This window comes from Dama dama, chromosome 8 (assembly GCF_033118175.1).
Source record: "Dama dama isolate Ldn47 chromosome 8, ASM3311817v1, whole genome shotgun sequence".
Taxonomy (NCBI): Eukaryota; Metazoa; Chordata; class Mammalia; order Artiodactyla; family Cervidae; genus Dama; species Dama dama.
The window spans coordinates 16,264,256-16,278,264 of NC_083688.1; the positions used below are offsets into that span (position 1 = coordinate 16,264,256).

The window sequence follows — 14,009 nt, forward strand, 5'->3', positions numbered from 1 at the left end:
CTCGCGATTGGCTCATGAGAGGGACGCGAAACCTGGTTGGCCGAGGCGGAGTCACGAGGGTGCCGTCGTCGCCTTTCCAGAGGCGATTACTGGGCAGGCTCAGTCTTTCGCCTCAGTCTCGAGCGCTAGCTGGCAGCCAAGCGTACGCGCTCAGGGATTAGCGGCCGCCATCGACGGTGCTTAGGTTCCTCTGGGCTCGTCTGCGCCACTCGCTCGCCACATACTCCGCCGTTATAAGCCGCCATCATGGTAAAGCTCGCAAAGGTAAGAGGCCTTGCCCGCGCGAGCACGGACGTCAAGGCCTGTTTTCCGAGGAGCGCGCGCGCTGCGCCGCCAGGAGGAGGGCCTGCGCGCCGTCCCGGGCGCGTTCGAGGGCGCCATGCTGTGGGAAGTCTCGCGCGATTAGTTGGGAGGTCTCGCGTCTTTTAGCTGCTTGGTAGCGAAGTGAAGAGCTTCGGCAGGTGCCGCGCGGGTAGTGAATGCGGCGGGGAAGGACTTCGGGGCTGAGAGCGGGGAGGGTGCGCAGGGCCTCGGGCTGATGAGGCGAAACTCCTGCGACGGGCCGGAGCGGGGCCCCGCCTCCTGACGCACGTGCCGCGGCGCGGGGCCCGCCACGTGGGCCGCGCGGTGTGGGGCCGGCGGCCTGCGGAGGGACCTGGCTCTGGGGCGGACGGCGGCGGTACAACTTGTCTCCAGTTCAGCTGGGTGGGCGGACGGGAGGGGGGTTCCGGAAGGAGTCCCTGCCGCATGCTTTCTGCGCTGGGCTGCGCGCACGTGGTGGCCTGCGACTTATCCCACGTGGCCCTTCCAGGGCAGAAAGGGGCGGGGTTGGTAACCTGGGAAAGGAAGTCTTAATAGAAGACTACGGGTTAAGACGTGTTTTTTTTTTTTTAAAGCTGCCTTTAGACGAGGGTCGTGGAATTTGGTGGCACAATTTATCTCAAAGACTTTTTCAAGGTGGTTTTCCTCACGTGAAGGGCCTTGAATTGTTGGCAGTTACAGTGGTCCAGTTGTCCGCATTGAGAAACGGTGCGGTGAAGCAAGGTTCGATTCTGGCTGGAGGTGTAATTCTTAAAAGGGGTGTGCTTAAAGAACGTAGCAAGAAGAGAGTAGCCTTTTATCTAAAGCAAAGGTTGGTTTTTTAAAGAACTTGAGAGAAAACACGTAGGAAATTGAGTGCTAAGTCGCTTCGGTCATATCCATCTCTTTGCTACACCATGGATTGTAGCCGGCCAGGCTTCTCTGTCCATGGGATTCTCTAGGCAAGAATACTGGAGTGGGTTGCCATGCCCTCCTGGGCATCTTCCCGATCCAGGGTTTGAACCTCCGTCTCTTTTTGTCTCCTACATTGGCAGGCGGGTTCTTTACCACTAGCGCCACCTGGGAAGCCCTATGTTAATGTTGCTATGAAGGATAGTGTCTATGTAAATTGTACTTACCAGTATGAAGAGTGAGTTCTAAGGGAGATGACTGCTGTTTTGCTATGAAGAATGGCTTGAAATGAGGGAGGGTATAATGTGTCATGTCTGTTTCAGGCCGGTAAAAATCAAGGTGACTCCAAGAAAATGGCTCCTCCCCCAAAGGAGGTAGAAGAAGATAGTGAAGATGAGGAAATGTCAGAAGATGAAGACGATGAGAGCAGTGGAGAAGAGGTAATTGTATATAGTTCAATGTTGAATTGCCTTAAACTACAAAATGGAGGTGGTGTTGGATGTCTGAAAATATTAGCAGAAAAACCAGGATTCTGTTAATTCACATAGGACCTGTTGTAATGGTCAAGCATTTCACAAAGTTGTATTGACCTGTCAAGATAGCACAAGAATATTAGAATGAACTTGAAAGATATGTAGGTATGTGTGCGCGCGCACATGTCTGCACACCTTCTGCAGGGCTTGGTGTGATATATTGTAGTGAATCACTAGTTTTCCACTTTCAACGTGTTTGTTCCACATACCAGATAAACAGGGTGTGTGAGTGGCAGCTCTGAGCATTATATTCAGGTCTGAGGTTAGCCTTATCAGATTCTTCTGGCTTCCAAGTAGGATCAGTTGGTCTCTGTTACCCTATATGAGTTTGATAATACTAATCACTGTTACAGTGGTGTGGACTGAGAGTTGCCACCTTTCATTGTATTGGCACTTATTTAGAACTCTCAGCTACTGTTGGCTCACCATAAAGACGACTAATTGCTTTATTTGCTCGTATTTCTTATTTAGAATTTAATGACGGTTTTATTTTGGCACACGTTACCTGATAAAACGAGTAGTTAACAAAAAGTAGTTTTGAGTGTAACTTTTATTATAGACAAGTGATGGTTTTTATCAAGCTAATGTGCTCTTTACTAATTTTGCCACTATTGATTATCCCACTTGACATTTTGATGTTCATTTCCTCTTTGGTCCTAAGAATGAGCATTCAGTGAACTTCCTACCTCCACCCACTGTGAGAGCCCCAAATGACTTAATAACACTTAACAGGTTATCTTCTCTATGTGTTAAGGCTTTTGATTATATATATCAAGTCATAATCCTTAAAGCAGTGTATAAAGAGCCAACTCATTGGAAAAGGCCCTGATGCTGGGAAAGGTTGACGGCAGAAGGAGAAGAGGGCAGAAGAGGGTGAGATGGTTAGGTAACATCACTGACCCAATGGATGTGGATTTGAGCAAACTCCAGGAGATGGTGAGGACAGGGACGCCTGGCTGCAGTCCATGGGGTCACAGAGTCGAATGTGATATAGCGACTGAGCAATAGTTATTTTCAGATGGGAAAACTATTGAGGCTTAAAATTAAGTTTTAAAACTTTGTCTAAGCCCAAGCGGTGGCATCTAGTCTATTTTCAGGGTCTGTGTTAGAGTTTCCGGCAAGATTAGGACTGTGACTTGAAGTGTACAGAACATGTTAATTTGACCCTACGTTGTAACTTGCTCGCATCTGGTGCATGTGGTGTTGAACTGAGGCAGTGCTAGAATTGAGCATTCATTTATGGGACAACTCTTCGGAGTTTGAAAACAAGCTTATGCTGTTTTTTGTTTATTTTTAAAGATTGTTATCCCTCAGAAAAAAGGCAAGAAGGCTACCACGACTCCAGCAAAGAAGATGATGGTTTCCCCAACAAAAAAGGTTGCAGTTGCCACACCGGCAAAGAAAGCAGTTGTCACCCCTGGCAAAAAAGCAGCAGCTATGCCAGCCAAGAAGACAGTTACACCTGCTAAAGCTGTGGTAACACCTGGCAAAAAGGGAGCCACCCCAGGCAAAGCATTGGTAGCAACCTCTGGTAAGAAGGGAGCAGCTGCCTCAGGCAAGGGAGCAAAGAACGGCAAGAATGCCAAGAAGGAAGACAGTGATGAAGAAGATGAAGATGACAGTGAAGAGGAAGACGACGAAGATGAAGAGGAGGATGAACCAGCAGTGAGGAAGGCAGCTGCTGCTTTTGGTGGTGCTCCTGCCACAGATGATGAGGATGACGAGGATGAGGATGATGATGACGATGATGATGAGGAGGAGGATGAGGAGGATGAGGAGGACGAAGATGGTAAGGCATTGTATTGGTAGTTCCTGGACTCCTGTTTCCAAGGTACATTAGGGATGAGGTGTGGGTGGTAAAACTACATACTCCTGAACACCTGGAGGGTTAGACAAGAATCATCCCAGGGATTCTCTGGACTGATTGTGATGCACTAAATTGGTGCCCATCAAAGACTGCCTGCTTATGTTGCTCAGTCCTTTTGATGCTTTGCAACCCCACAGACTATAGCTGCTTCTGAGTAAAATGCTTCAAACAACTCATTCTGTATTTTTCTTACCATAGCTCTAAGCGCAGTGGCATGAACAAGATAACATTTATTTTCCTTTAAGTCTTCATATAACTGGGATAGAACTCAGTTTTTGACTAGGTGGCTTCTCTTTCAGACTCTGAAGAAGAACCTATGGAGATTGTACCAGCCAAAGGAAAGAAAGCTCCAGTAAAAGCTGTTCCTGTGAAGGCCAAGAGCGCTGCTGAAGATGAAGATGAAGAGGATGATGATGATGAAGAGGAGGAGGAAGAGGATGACGATGATGAAGAGGAGGACGACGATGAGGAGGAAGAGGAGGATGAGGAGGAGGAAGAGGAGGAGGAAGAGGAAGAAGGTAATCAAGTTGGATTCTCAAGTACATTGACATGAGTTTTGTTTAAAGGGAGGTACTTGAGTATGTGTGGATGACATAGATTGTTTGAACTCTTGTCCAGAGCCTGTCAAAGAAGCACCTGGAAAACGAAAGAAGGAAATGGCCAAACAAAAAGCAGCTCCTGAAGCCAAGAAACAAAAAGTGGAAGGTAACTTAGAGAATTGGGGGATTGGGAAATGACACCACATAGCACAAGTGATGAACAATAAAGGGACTTAATACTGAAAGCTGATGTTACACTGCAATGTGCTGATGTGCTGTGTACAGAAATAATTTGATTAATATTCAAGTATACTGGAAAATTGACTAATTTGAGAAAATTTTTGTACAGGCACAGAACCAACTACATCTTTCAATCTCTTTGTTGGAAACCTGAACTTCAATAAATCTGCTCCTGAATTGAAAACGGGTATCAGTGATCTTTTTGCTAAAAATGATCTTGCTGTTGTCGATGTCAGAATTGGTGTGTCTAGGTAAGTATGGGGGCACTGTGTCATAGCATCACACATTATTTTTGGGTCTGCTGTTGCTTTTTCCTTTCACTTTTAGGACCTTAGCTCATTACTTTTTTTTTTTTTTTAGCTCATTACTCTTAAATATGAATATCTTAAAAGTCTCCAAAGAGTAGATATTATTGAATTAAGTAATTTGATTAAATAATTAAATAATTTGATTATCAAATTGTGAAACTCCCAAATTGAAGTTTCCATAATTCCCCTTAATTTTTGATATAACACAAACTAAATATTTCTTAGACCTGAAAAGCCATAATAGTGAATGTGGAGTACTTGTTACTTGTGACTCTTGTGGGGTTTGTCCCACCACCCCCTGACCTGTAATTTTTAAAATTTTTGTCCCTTCTCTTTAAAGGAAGTTTGGCTATGTGGACTTTGAATCTGCCGAAGACCTGGAAAAAGCCTTGGAACTCACTGGTTTAAAAGTCTTTGGCAATGAAATTAAACTAGAAAAACCAAAGGGAAAAGACAGTAAGAAAGGTATGTAAAGCTTTAGGTGATGCTGATACTGATAGCTTGTTCATAGCTATGTATCTAATCTAATGTAGACAAGCCAGGGTGAGCAGTTTAACCTTTTTCTTTTGGCTTCCTCATATGTTGAGGATTAAATGAATTAGAATGTTAAATGTTTACATCAGTGCTTGGCACTGCTTGCTAGACTTAATAAAAAAATAATTGGTTTGGTATATCTAAATTAATAGTCTTTTCCTCACTAGACCTAGAGCAGATCTCTTAACTACTCCTTTTGCATCTTTTACCTTTTTCTATACACTTGTCACCTTTCAAGTGTGTGTGCATCACCTTTTTATTTTTAGATTTTTAAAAATAAAAATTTGGGGTGCCTGCATTGTATACCTTGTGAAATCCTAGTTTCCTGACCAGGAATCAAACCATGCCCCCTGCAGTGGAAGCACAAGAGTCCCAACCATTGGACCACGAGGGAATTCCCTACACTTTTTTTCCCCCATGGTCTTTTAAATTAAAACATACTGAACACTTTATATATATAACATATTATATTTAGCTCTCTTTTTAAGTGTTCAGCACATAGTTAGCTGTCAGCTGTGAAAGCAGTTTGTTTTGCCATTGCTATATCTCCATAATACATAATAGCAGAGTGCCTTTTACATTATGAAATCTAAAAATTATTATTATTATTTTTTTAATTTTTTTGTTTGTGCCCTGTTGCCAGCAGGGTCTTAGTTCCCCAACCAGGGATCAAACCTGTGCCTCTGCATAAAGGAGCTGAGTCCACCACTGGACTGCCAGAGAAGTCCATAAAAATTTTAGCAAGAACTTGTATATTGGTCAGTCTTTGATCTCTGGCACAAGAAGGGTCTTTTAAGCCATTCAGTTCATTTTTATGTTTTTTTTAAATCTAGATCGAGATGCAAGAACACTTTTGGCTAAAAATCTGCCTTACAAAGTTACTCAGGATGAATTAAAAGAAGTGTTTGAAGATGCTGTGGAGATCAGATTAGTCAGCAAGGATGGAAAGAGTAAAGGGTATGTTTTGTGTCTACTGAAATGTTTCATTAAAATTAAATGCACTTTAATTTCTAGAAGAAATGTTGATTTTAACTTTCCTATGTTTGTGATTTTGGGCAAATTATTCTATAACCTGAGTTTCCTATCTGTACAGTGAGGATAATGTACCTAATTCAGAGTCATTTTATTATAAACTAACATAAAGTACTACCTAAGGCCTAGCTTACAGTAAATGTTTTGAAAGTAATTGTAAATATTGTAGTGAGGTAGGTTTAACATGAAAAAATTTTCTAGAAGTATTGGGTAAGCTTTCTGTAGTTGGGGGGTAGTTTTAGTTGAAAAGCGGAAAATGGCAGAAACCTTGAACATTTCAATTAGTATAAAACAAAGGGCATTTTTATTTTACTTGTCTGAAATAAAGTCATATTGCTGAGATTAAGAGAGAATTAATATGGTTTTTAAAACCGAGTGAGTTCTTTTTTTTTCCCTATTGTAGGATTGCTTATATTGAATTTAAGACAGAAGCTGATGCAGAAAAAACCTTGGAAGAAAAACAGGGAACAGAGATAGATGGGCGATCCATTTCTCTGTACTACACCGGAGAGAAAGGTCAAAGTCAAGACCATAGAGGGGGAAAGAATAGCACTTGGAGTGGTAAGAATTTAGGTTTCCTTCTGGGTTCTGAAATTTTGGAGGGAAAAAAATCCTTTTCATCTTTGTACTTTATATAATTGATAAATTGGATGTAGATCAGCATGTTATACCTCTATTTGTAATTGTCTTGAATGAGAGCTATATGAAATACTTGTGCTAGAACATAGATAAATCTAGCTTCCTTTGTATGTTTTATACTGTAAAGAACTTGGATTGTGTGCATTTAAATTAGAATATTGCTCTAGGAAGACACAGGGCTTGCACAATAGGAATGGAAGGAACCAGCATATAAGTACTTAACAGGTATTTGCTGTTGAGTAGCAAGTAGGATTCCACCTGTATTAACATTGGTGTGTTACATCTCCGAAGCACAGAAGTTCTTGAAGAACACAATACAGCTGTGACTTAAGTTGGGACATACTGCTTCAGAGTCTTAATTTGACATCTCTTTATTTATAGGTGAATCAAAAACCCTGGTTTTAAGCAACCTCTCCTATAGTGCAACGGAAGAAACTCTTCAGGAAGTTTTTGAGAAGGCAACTCATATCAAGGTGCCCCAGAACCAAAATGGCAAATCTAAAGGGTAAAGTATCTTTATGTCGCCAGTTACAGGCTTTTTAAGAATATCTTGTGGAGGTGAAATCATGTTCTGACATTTAGCAGAAGCTGCATTGTTTAAGGGTTTGCTTGAGGAAAAAGGCTTGTTGGCAGCAGTGGAGTCATGTGCTTGGTAACTTACTCTTAAGTATTGACTTAATCCTCAGGTATGCATTTATAGAATTTGCTTCATTTGAAGATGCTAAAGAAGCTTTAAATTCATGTAATAAAAGGGAAATTGAGGGCAGAGCCATCAGACTGGAGTTGCAAGGACCCAGGGGATCACCTAATGCAAGAAGCCGTAAGTCACTTTGTTAAGAGGATGTTGTTGTTGGGTCCTGAGATCTACAGAAGAACATTTGCTTCTTTCTGTTGCTGCTGAGTAAATGATACTGGATATGATGATGACTGATTATCTGAGAAGTAACTGATGAAATCTCAAGAAAATTCCTCTAGATAGTCAAGTTCTGATCCAGCTAAGTCAACACTGAGCAGCAAATTGACCTGTGGTTTATTGTCTTGTGTTTATAGCTGCCTACTTTAGGACTACTGTCACTTAATTGGGTTGCTGCTTCTCCTGTTTTCCATAAAAAGATTCTTAATTGCTCTGGGGATCAGTGTAAACATCATGTGGAATTTGGTCCAAGCCCTTTGCTGAATTAAGCATTAATTGACCCAAGTTGCTTTAACTTGCTTTTTCTCATATGGACACTCCAAGTGAAAGGCTAGCATTTGCTAAGGCAAAGCATTCTTGGCCAGTAGTCAGATGCTCGACTGTAACGTGTAAACCCAGTGTTGTCATGGGTTGTGACTGATACAGTTTTTATTTTTATTTCCCAGAGCCATCCAAAACTCTGTTTGTCAAAGGTCTCTCTGAGGATACCACAGAAGAGACGTTAAAGGAGTCGTTTGATGGCTCTATTCGAGCAAGGATAGTCACTGACCGGGAGACTGGATCCTCCAAAGGGTGAGTACGAGGCAAGAAATGTGCGGCATTCCACCTTGAGTCTTCTCACTGAGAGCTCCCACCTTGAGTCTTCTCACTGAGAGCTCCCACCTTGAGTCTTCTCACTGAGAGCTCCCACCTTGAGTCTTCTCACTGAGAGCTCCCACCTTGAGTCTTCTCACTGAGAGCTCCCACCTTGAGTCTTCTCACTGAGAGCTCCCACCTTGAGTCTTCTCACTGAGAGCTCCCACCTTGAGTCTTCTCACTGAGAGCTCCCACCTTGAGTCTTCTCACTGAGAGCTCCCACCTTGAGTCTTCTCACTGAGAGCTCCCACCTTGAGTCTTCTCACTGAGAGCTCCCACCTTGAGTCTTCTCACTGAGCTCCTTTCTGTCGATTAGTGACAGTTGAGGATTCGCACGAGAAGAAGAGACAATTCACGGAGCTAGCGTTGTTGCCTTCTGTCTTCACAGAGGCCTATTCAGCTGTTTTGTGAGACATTCTGTTTCAGCTTTCTGTCGGGAGGTGCTCACCTGGGTCTTTCCCACTTAAGGCTTATGGGGTCACTGTGGAACATGTGAGGTTAAACTTGGCATATGTGTGCTTTACAACAGGCTATTTCATTTGGTGTTTTAGGTTTGGTTTTGTAGACTTCAATAGTGAGGAAGATGCCAAAGCTGCCAAGGAGGCCATGGAAGATGGTGAAATCGATGGAAACAAAGTCACTTTAGACTGGGCCAAACCTAAGGGTGAAGGTGGCTTTGGTGGTCGAGGAGGAGGCAGAGGTGGCTTTGGAGGCCGAGGTGGTGGCAGAGGTGGCCGAGGTGGATTTGGTGGCAGAGGCCGGGGAGGCTTTGGAGGTAAGAAGCATGGAGGGCCACCCTGCTGTGTCTACTGGATGCTGTTTATGTGGCCATGCACTTCCAAACCTGCAGAGCCATGTTTCTACATCAGTTCCCGAGTCCTCACTCACCCTGCTGGGGAGGGATGATTGGCAGTTCTGCAGCCTGTTTTAATGCTGCCTTGCTTTTCTGCAGGGCGAGGAGGCTTCCGAGGAGGCAGAGGAGGAGGAGGAGACCACAAGCCACAAGGAAAGAAGACGAAGTTTGAATAGTTTCTTCTATCCCTGTCTCTCCCTCTTCCATTTGAAAGAAAGGACTCTGGGGTTTTTACTCTGTTACCTGATCAATGGCAGAGCCTTCTGAGGACATTCCAAGACAGTATACAGCCCTGTGGTCTACTTGGAAATCCGTATAGATAACATTTCAAGGGAGATAACCCTGTTGGTGTTGACTGGATATTCGTATAAACTTTTTAAAGAGATGAGTGATAGAGCTAACCCTTATCTGTAAGTTTTGAATTTATATTGTTTCTTCCCATGTACAAAACCATTTTTTTCCTACAGAGTTGTTGTTGTTGTTTTTTTTTTTTGCATTGGGGGGTGTAAAGGAAAGCCGAATGTTTTATCATGATTTTTGCTTCAGCAATTTTGGGACAAATTAAAAGTCCTAGAACTCTGGTGCCAGCCTTGTACTTCCTGTCTTAGAGTGTTTCTCCTGGAACATCACCGAGAGTGGAGCATGGTGGAGCCAGTTCTACCACTCAACGTCTATTCCACCCCTGATTTGGTTTTGAGTGTCCCAGCCATAAGTTTTGGTGAAATGGCTACTGCAGTAACCAACTGCAGCCTTGTGTGTCTTCATATGAAAGTCTCCTATGATCTTAACCCACTTATAAACAGTCCTGAGGGTCAGGTGTCCTGAAAAAGTACTCTGTAAAGAGGGCTAGTAACGCTTTGGTTGAGCCTCTTAGATAAGCATACAAGAGCAGTGCCTGATGAGAATTCTTGGGTGAATGGGCCAAAATGAAGGCTTCCAACTCCGGGTTAAACTGACAAGAAAGGCCTTCGGTTTTGCACTGGGTTAATTCAGACATTCTACAAGCATTCCCTGCCCACCCCACTTCCAAATAAAAGGTCACATGAGAGATCTAGGTCAAGGGATTAACATTTTAGTTGAAAAATAGTGCCCTAGGTGATAGAATGAAAGAATAGTGGAATAGAAGGCTGACTGAAAGATACAAACCAGGGATCACCAACCCTGTTAGGAACCAGGCTGCATAATAGGTGATCCAGTGCCATCACAGAATTACCAGCTGAGCTCTGCCTCCTGTCAGATCAGTGGTGGTATAAAGAATGTCACTTGAATCATCCCCAACCTATCCCCACTGCATAAAAAACAGCTTGCGTGAAACTACCAGTCCTTGGTGCAGTTTTCTGGCTATGAGTTGCTGGTGGAGTGAGGGTGTCTTAAATCATGGACGTGTGATGAACCTTGTTTCAGTTGTGTTACACTCTATGTGACCCCATGGACAGTAGCCTACTATGCGGCTTTAGCATTCCAGGCAAAGATACTAGAGTGAGTTGCCATTTCCAACTCCAGGGAATTTCCCAACCCAGAGATTAAACCCTAGTCTCGCATCTCCATTGGCAGGTGAATTCTTTACTAGTGCCACCTCACTACCAAATCTATTGTATGACAGAGCAGGATAAATACCAGTTTTGAAGCAGGGAAGATAGAAAAATTTGTTTCTGCTAGAAAGAAAAGCCAGCATTGGGACATCATCTGATTAACCAAACCTAAAAACTAAAATGAACCCTTTGTGGCCTATATTTTCTAGATTTAGGAGGTCCAGTTAGTTGGAGCTGTTTATTCTAGTGTGTGCCAGCTAAGTCACTTCAGTCGTATTGGACTCTGCGACCCCATGGACTGTAGCCCACCAGGCTCCACGAGGCTCCTCGGCCCATGGGATTATCCAGGCAAGAATGCTGGAGTGGGTTGCCATTTCCTACTCCATGGGAAATGCAGAGATCAAACCTCCATCTTCTGTGTCTCCAGCATTGGTAGGTGAATTCTTTACCACTGAGCCACCTGGGAAGCGATGTTAAATCTGTTACCTCTTGAAGCAAACGTAGAATTTTGACTGGAGGTGTGGAGATTTGCATCAATGGCAGCTCAGTCTGTCAAACTGGGCATTTAGGAAGGGCCTATATGATTGGTCTCTGGGTCTCCAGGGCCTTCTCCATTATCCAGCAGCTGTCTTGTGGGTACCACCTCTGACTGCTTAGCTCAACTTTAGACAAGTTTCTGGGTTTAAACCTGATGGTGTAATAAACAACTTGGCCATCTAGAAACATGAATCGGCATTTGCTGACTTGCTAATCCACTAGCAGCTAATGCTGCTTATACTGTACCTATGGTGTGCCAGGCTTTGATCTCAGTGTCTGTATCCTGCTGTGGGGCAGGTTGAGCAGAAAAACGGTTCTTTAATCCTAACAGTTCTTCCTTCCCCTCAAGTGAAGGAGATTGTCAGCTCCTGTATACTACTAGTTATTCCAGCCAGGGATATTATGGTGATTTCCATTGCAAGAAAGATGAAGGGTGGTTACCCTGTAGCACTTGGATTTAGGGAGTCCAACAAACCTCTCAATCCTAGGCCTTCTCAGTGCCTATCTGGTCTCTTGGTGAGGGTTTTGCAGCCATTTTAGAAAAGCTCTCTACAGCAAATGGTTGTCGCCACTTTCATCACTCTTCCAGCAGGTGGCAGCACATCCACAAAGATGTGGAGGGAGTCTGACAGGGAGGAGTCTGGAGGGAAGCATGAAGTTTAGTTTTCAGGTCAATGCATCTTCAACTCCAAACTCAGTTTAAGTAGTGATGTTGTTTAGTCACTCAGCCATGTCTGACTCTGTGACCCCATGGAATGTAGCCCTCCAGGCACCTCTAGCCATAGGATTTCCCAGGTAAGAGTACTGGAGTGGGTTGCTATTTCCTTCTCCAGGGGATCTTCCTGATCCAGGGACTGAACCTGCGTCTCCTGCATTGGTAGGTGGATTCTTTACCACTGAACCACTAGAGAAACCCCGGGCTTAGGAATCTGCAGAAAGTCCACTCAGAGCACAGAAGTGCTGTGAAATCCCCACCAAAAAAATGGATACTAATTGGGTCCAAGAACTAACTTTTGTTGAATGCTTGTCCTATGCTCTTTATCTTTCTGAGTTGTCACTTATCCATACTTGGCCCACTAATAACTTCATTGTAACTCAGTCTTGTCTCCCCTCAGCCTTAAAGAGTGCCAAAGCTTTTCTCATCCAAAAAGAGCTTGTCTCTTGCCCCTACCTCCCTGCCTAGCTGTTCCCTTTAAACTTTATTGCCAAACTTCGAGAAGGGCCACACTGCTGCCTCCCACTTCTTTTCCTCCAGCAGGGTGGCTGCTGTCCCCACACCAGCATTGAGTTCATTAATGGGTTCTCATGACCAAAGGCTGCAAATCCAGTTGTTGGCCTTCCCTTAGGTTATGGCTTCCCTGCAGCATCTGACAATTCCTTCTTCCTGCCTGAAACTTCCTTTTCTCCTATTTAGGAAAGGGGCGGTGGCTCTAACAGTAGACCAGGGTGAAGAGGGATGAGAACAAACACCCCTGGGAGTAGAGCCTCTCAGCAGAATTTTATCCAATTAATATGTGTGAGTCAGTGGCTGTTCCTCCACATCAGGTAACACCGTAATTAGAGGAGAAAGACTTAGTGATCCTCATACTTGGAAATGTGAAAAGAACACTTATGTAACTGCCGACTCCTGAGTGGAGGGACTTGATTTTATTTACTGTCCAGTGTCATGGGCCTAGGACAGTCTGTGACACATAATAGGTACTCAGTAGATAATGAATGAAGGAATCCTGGAGAAACTCCTTCCCTCAACTGCAGGAAACCTAAGGCAGCAGCAAGAAGGAGACTCTAAGGCCAGGAGTTCTTAACATATATTTTAAAGTTCTTAACCTTTTTGTGTTGGAAATTCTTAGGTAAAGCCTTTGAAAACTTTTCAGAATAATGTTTCCCATTTTTAAAAGAAGGATTATAAGGGAAATAAGTATACTGAAAAAAGTTTTCAAAATATTTCTGTACATCATTTGTGATAGAATTACGTGTTCACTAATGCATTAGGTAGGTGTGCGTGCATGCTAAGTTGCTTCAGTCGTGTCCAACTCTGCCACCCCATGGACTGTAGCCCACCAGGCTCCTCTGTCCATGGGATTCTCCAGGCAAGAATACTGGAGTGGGTTGCCTTTTTCTTTTCCAGGGGATTTTCCCAACCCAGGGTTGGGAACCTGGGTCTCCCACATTGCAAGCAGATTCTTTACCATCTGAGCCACCAGGAAAGCCCCAGGTAAGATGTATCTACATTGAAAATACAGTTCCTGCTGCATGTGTGCTAAGTTGTGTTTGACTCTTTGTGACCCCCCTGCCAGACTCCTCTGTCCATGGGATTTTCCAGGCAGGAATGCTGGAGTGGGTTGCCATTTCCTCCCCCAGGGGATCTTCCTGACCCAAGGAGTGAACCTGTGTCTCTCGCATCTCCTGCAGTGGCAGGCAGATTCTTTACCATTGCACCGTCTGAGAAGCCCAAAATATAGTTGGGGAGTTTGGTTCTGGTGATAATGGAGTGGCTTTTAACAGATTAACTCTCCTGTTTGTAATTATAAACTTGATAAAATGTAAAAGTCAACTTCTGAGGGGTTGAAGACCAAACAATAGAAGCCGAAAGAGATACCATCCTTGAAAGAAAGTAAAGACACTGGGGGAGAT

The 14,009-nt window shown here is 43.8% G+C and overlaps 1 protein-coding gene and 3 non-coding genes across 5 annotated transcripts; all 4 read left to right on the plus strand.

Moving 5' to 3' along the window:
- Positions 1–88: 88 nt before the first annotated feature.
- Positions 89–9,901, plus strand: NCL (nucleolin). Of its 2 annotated transcripts, none has more exons than XM_061148518.1 (14): positions 89–264; positions 1,536–1,652; positions 3,045–3,534; positions 3,912–4,130; positions 4,210–4,317; positions 4,501–4,642; positions 5,040–5,164; positions 6,067–6,190; positions 6,669–6,826; positions 7,286–7,409; positions 7,591–7,724; positions 8,264–8,390; positions 9,005–9,228; positions 9,406–9,901. In XM_061148518.1, the coding sequence occupies exons 1-14, from the start codon at positions 247–249 to the stop codon at positions 9,480–9,482; spliced, it is 2,187 nt and encodes a 728-aa protein (XP_061004501.1). In that variant the 5' UTR covers positions 89–246; the 3' UTR covers positions 9,483–9,901. The 2 variants fall into 2 exon arrangements, with proteins under 2 accessions (XP_061004501.1, XP_061004502.1); XM_061148519.1 differs by having other exon boundaries at positions 4,231–4,317.
- Positions 4,358–4,427, plus strand: LOC133061064 (small nucleolar RNA SNORD82). The gene has a single exon (XR_009693897.1). It is a non-coding gene; the product is annotated as a small nucleolar RNA SNORD82 (small nucleolar RNA).
- On the plus strand, positions 7,817–7,899 carry LOC133061069 (small nucleolar RNA SNORD20). Its single transcript, XR_009693902.1, has one exon. It is a non-coding gene; the product is annotated as a small nucleolar RNA SNORD20 (small nucleolar RNA).
- LOC133061140 (small nucleolar RNA SNORA75) lies at positions 8,738–8,871 on the plus strand. The gene has a single exon (XR_009693962.1). It is a non-coding gene; the product is annotated as a small nucleolar RNA SNORA75 (small nucleolar RNA).
- Positions 9,902–14,009: the final 4,108 nt, after the last annotated feature.